The 5,647-nt window shown below is 32.0% G+C and overlaps 1 protein-coding gene across 1 annotated transcript in view; it reads right to left on the reverse strand.

The window, feature by feature from the left end:
- Window positions 1-1,243: 1,243 nt before the first annotated feature.
- LOC108744519 (innexin inx1-like) overlaps window positions 1,244-5,647 on the reverse strand; it is a 16,869-nt gene continuing 12,465 nt past the window's right edge. Inside the window, exon 2 of the mRNA XM_018480335.2 lies at window positions 1,244-2,175. Coding sequence (XP_018335837.1) covers window positions 1,606-2,175 — 570 coding nt within the window. The 3' untranslated portion in view covers window positions 1,244-1,605. The remainder of the gene's footprint in view (window positions 2,176-5,647) is intronic.

Here is a 5,647-nt window from a genome sequence, read left to right on the forward strand (position 1 = left end):
GTTTTGATATTAGAAGCGGTTAGGTATTGTGAATGTGAGTGGACAATGACGACTTATGAAAAACGCTTTAATCATTAAAAGAAATGCAGGAGTTTTTGGAAAGTGGCGAATTTTGGGAAGATGATTATTGTTATAATTTTGATTTGTGTTGTGGAAAGGACGACAGCAGAGGAAGTACAACATTGGGATCAAAAGTTCTATTAGATATACTTCAGTATGTTGAAAATCCTGCAAGCCACTATGTTTATTTTGATAATTTCTTCACTAGTACAGAATTGCTGTCATCACTGACAGAAATACAGTGCTACTGGAATGATACGCGAAAACCGTCATGGAGATTGACCCTTGATAAACCAAACAGCTCTGAAGACAAAAACAAGAGGTTCATATGATTTTCGTATCGTTACAATTTTTTCACTAATATTCACAAATAGTAAATAATATTAATCCAAATATTCAATTTAAATCACTACTGAATATATTTTATTGCCACATATATAATTCGCACTTGTATGAAAATAAAACACGTGTTGTGACTGTAAAAACTAAAACCATGTGGATAAATATTATAAATAAATATGAAAACAGTGATCAGAGGCGACAAGCGTACCAACATGCGCGACTAAGAGAGGTTTTATTTCTATTTCGTTGGTAGCTTTTTTCCGAGACTTAATGAATTCGGTTGAGTGGGCAACTTCATCCTGTTAATTTTGTGTTACAGTGATGCGCGCGCATCTTGAAATTTCACTCTCATCAGTTTTTCATAACGCGCCTAAAGAAGTATAACTTCAAAAATTNTTCAGACTTCTGGTCAATGAGACAAATAATATAAGCGTATTATAGAAACGGGATAAAGAGGAAATGACAACATTAACATCGTAAACGCAATAAACATTATTAATAGAACCAAAGAATCCCTCTAATTTCTACAAAACAACAGGAAAATATAATTTTAAACTTAATAGGAAGTGCCAAAATTTTTGCTAGATAAGTTAATTAATTGAAAATTGTGAATCCAATAGAGCGAGTTTTGATATAAATATCTTTTTATAGAAGAGAATTTTTAAGTGTTTAAGATAAAATTACAAACTTTTTACGAGATAAACTCAAAATCTTTGTAGAACGTCTGAATTCAATATCAAACATTCTCACAAACCTTTTAGACAAAAAGAATATTACAAGTGAAAATACTGAAAAATTTATTCTGCTATATTAGCCTGATCACATGCCTAAGTTCAATCTTTAGTTTTGATGCAAAAAGAAAACACTAAAACATACCTATACGTGAACAAAAAATATTCTGGCAGTGTCTTTTTAATACAAAATTTTCGTTGATAAGAAGCAGATATTGGTTTGTACGAGTTACTATGACGCTTAAAATATAAAATATATTATAAATAAAGACATCAATATCACAAGATCAAAAGGTATTTGAAAGTACTACATAACTAAGGTAAACATGCATTCAACTGAGAGTGTATAAAGTTAGAATCATCGATACGAAAAATCCATATCTAGAAAAAAATATCGTATATTAAAAAAAACTCAAAATTCGCAAAACATTCATGTAACTACATTTCTAAAACATCTACCACTGTGATTTTTTTAGTGATTGCTACTATTTGTTTCAATTTTTTTTGCTAGTTCAGATACAATTTCCTTGTAAATAATCGGGTCCATGTTAGTTCCTAACATAAAAAGGACCCACCAGTCTCCGATATCAATTTTTTTAGAGATTGCTTCACAAACATCTATTGGTATAGTCTTATTTTTAGCATTCATCAGTCTCGGTCTGATTTTTGGCATTATGATAATCAGTATCCTGTAGATAACAAGAAATGCCAATAATGTGGCCAGAAGCATGAACCAAAACCAGATAAAAATATAAGTTTTTTCATTAACGATATTAAGTGGTAATATGCATAAACTATCGTGTTTTTGTATGCTCCCTGAAGAACCGTATTTATGGAATATGCACTTTGTAACCCTCGGGAAGATGTAAACCATAGGGTCCACGCGTTCTTCCTGAGCCACTTCGGAGAAATTCATTACTTTCCAACCATATGCCAGAAACTCCCCGTCGAAGAACTTATTCATTAGATAAAGTTGAAATATGATGTTGATCAGGCATAGACATTCACAAGCCCAATATCTCAACGCGTATAAGTTGTGATTCTGTAAATAAAAAGACAAGATTACGTTATTAATTTGAAAGTAGGAAAACAATTAGTACAAATGTAGGATATTATTATTTTAATGTGAGCTAAAACGGAGATACCAGTTACTCTCTGTGCAGTCGTAAGATAAAAAATTATCCGGAGACCACTTGGAAATTGCGTTTTTGAACTCCCGGTCTACTAAAATGTTTTCAAATAAAACTAGTAGCGAATCTGCTTTGATGTTTTTTATAAGAAGGTTTCTTACATACATACTAACAACTGTAAATTTACTTAAAACTAGAGAACAACTGGCAAAGAGGGTGGAGTCTAATTAAAACATTCATGGTGGTGCTGGAATTTCCTGAATGTCGTTATAGACGAGAGGGTGTCGAGTGCAACCAGATACAGAACATTTCTAAGAATAAATAAGAAAGAGCTAACAATGAGCCAAGTATTAGTGACAATCAGAAAAACTTCATTTGTACTACTAGGAACTATATGAATTACTCACATACGTTTTGTCTGTGTAACAATGAGAATATTCACAAAATATCATAAAGCCAAACAATAGAAGAAAGGAATTTATGGCCTAAACAGTTTAACAAATGTTTGAAGAAATATTACAAAGTTGAAGAGAACAAAGCAACAAAGGAATTTGAAATGTAATGAAAGTAAGCAATTACACTAAATATAACTAAACGGAAATGTTTTTGAATTTAAATAATTATAGAAATACCAATATAATTAATAGCAAACACTAAACACTTTCCATTTACTTTACTGATATAGCCTCTATCGATCTTTGGACTTAGTCGTAGAATATGCTCTGTTGTTTGGGCATAAGCATACATTTCTTAGTAGGGAATTATAATGATCAGTTGATAATGCCCACGTGTGAAGTGGGCGAAACACGTGTCCGCTCATATAAAATTATTTGTGGTAATTAGGGGTGAGTATTCCTTTTAATTTTTTAATTAATATTTACCACAGTCTCCTCCTTCTATTTTTAGATATCCATCTATTTAAATGGACCTTGTTGAGCATAATGAATTCCACTAAATGTAGCATTGTACTACAGATGGCGTTTACCGCGCAACTTGTGGTATTTTATATAACGGAAGTGATCATATCCGTGCCCCCTCTCTCGTCAAATATAAAACACATTCATCTTGTGTAACGACAAAAAAACTTTCATAAGAGTATATCACTGAAATGCTAATTAAAATCCACTCTTCTAATTAAAATCGAGTCCTTTAAGTTTACTTTACGCTCCTTCGTTTACGTGACTACTACTTCTAATAATCGTTTATAATAAACACAATCATTATAACCAATGAAGAATAAAAAAGCAGCTTAGAAACAGCAGTTTCTTCATGCAGAGACCTAGCCAAAGGGGGGGATTGCCGAGGGATGCTCCCCCCCAATAAGTGCTTAGTTGGCTTTTTCAACATGTGTTACTAATGCATGAGAAACTCGAAGAGCATTCGTGTATATGGGCTGTATTAAGAATAGAAAAAGGCATAGGAAAAAATATTGGTTTTTAGTGCGGTGTTCACTGAACTCTCGCAATGGTACCAAAGATTTTTACAGTATCATCAAGAATTCAGACTTCTGGTCAATGAGACAAATAATATAAGCGTATTATAGAAACGGGATAAAGAGGAAATGACAACATTAACATCGTAAACGCAATAAACATTATTAATAGAACCAAAGAATCCCTCTAATTTCTACAAAACAACAGGAAAATATAATTTTAAACTTAATAGGAAGTGCCAAAATTTTTGCTAGATAAGTTAATTAATTGAAAATTGTGAATCCAATAGAGCGAGTTTTGATATAAATATCTTTTTATAGAAGAGAATTTTTAAGTGTTTAAGATAAAATTACAAACTTTTTACGAGATAAACTCAAAATCTTTGTAGAACGTCTGAATTCAATATCAAACATTCTCACAAACCTTTTAGACAAAAAGAATATTACAAGTGAAAATACTGAAAAATTTATTCTGCTATATTAGCCTGATCACATGCCTAAGTTCTAAGCGCTCCTTATGCAGTTAGAGAGATATTTGACATATGCTCTTCTATGCAAGGCATCATGAAACTAGCCGCTAAGTCTTCGTTTTTGTCAACTCATATTTATAGGGAGCTTTTCGATGGGTTTATGTGAAAAAAAATTTAGTTGATTTAAAATAGTTAAAAATTCGAACACGTCCAACACTAAACAGGGAGAGACTGATACCCTAACGATGATGAAAAGCGAAAAAGATCTTTGTAATGCCCTTGACCTAAACAATATGGTAAATTTATGGACGAAACTTCTTGAGGTAATCTGTAGTGGCATGAAATTAAGTTGATTTAACATTAATGTTTGATAATTACTTATTATTTATAAATACAAATTTTGTGGGTCGTGTGTGTAAAACTTTAGTTAGAAAATTAAAGTACAACAGTTGGTTAGGTTAGGTTAACTTACGTTAATTGGTTGCGTTCCCGCCCCCAACAGAATACTTCGCTAGGGACCTGATTGCAATCTGTACTGAAATGTTTGGTTGTACTACAACGACGTTGTGAAATCACGCGCAGGACCGGTTTAGGATTGTAATTTGATACAAATTTTCGGATTGTAAACTGTTACATATTTTTTGTCCTTTATCCACGTTGCTGTACTCACCATGCGATTTTATTGCATACAGTTGACATCCTCTAATGTTCCATATTTATTTTGGCACCCTGTATAATGATGAACCAGGCAGACGAACTTTCCCATAAAATTGAATTTTGTAGCCACCTTTTCTAAATTCAAACCGAACTCAATTAGTAACAATAATTTGTAAAAGCAGTTTACGTGAAGTACTCTCTATTATGGGGCTATTATGGGGTGGAAATACGAAACTGTAATTTTGAATGGCATTTAATAAACTCTGATTGACATCTAATGAATGTATGTGAACTGCTGTGCCAAATGCGATTATAAATGCTCTTGTAAATTATTTGAGAATTACCCTTTCATTAGTATTGGAACTCTAGTTTGTTCAGCTGGTTAATATTATGATAATATTATCATTTACGAATCACTAACCGCAAATGTACCGAATTATTTTATAAAAGTATAAAAATTCACCTACCATGTAATTGAATGTCACGTACTGCTTTATTGACTTTTATTAGTAACTAGCTGTCCCGGCAGACTTCGTACTGCCCCAATCGATATATGAAAGACCTAAATTTTTGTATAAAATAAACTTAGTTGACAAATGTCAAATATTATGGTTGCGTTCAGAAATTTAATTTGACAGAACTTAAGATTTATCAATCTACATAAAAATAATCTGAAAGATAGTTAACAACATTCATATTTATTCACCTTTTAAACCTTCCCTGGACTTCCACAAATAATTCAAGACCAAAATTAGCCAAATCGGTCCAGCCGTTATCGAGTTTTAGCGTGACTAACGAACAGCAATTCATTTTTATATATATAGA

Source organism: Agrilus planipennis, unplaced genomic scaffold (assembly GCF_000699045.2).
Source record: "Agrilus planipennis isolate EAB-ADULT unplaced genomic scaffold, Apla_2.0 scaffold33, whole genome shotgun sequence".
NCBI lineage: Eukaryota > Metazoa > Arthropoda > Insecta > Coleoptera > Buprestidae > Agrilus > Agrilus planipennis.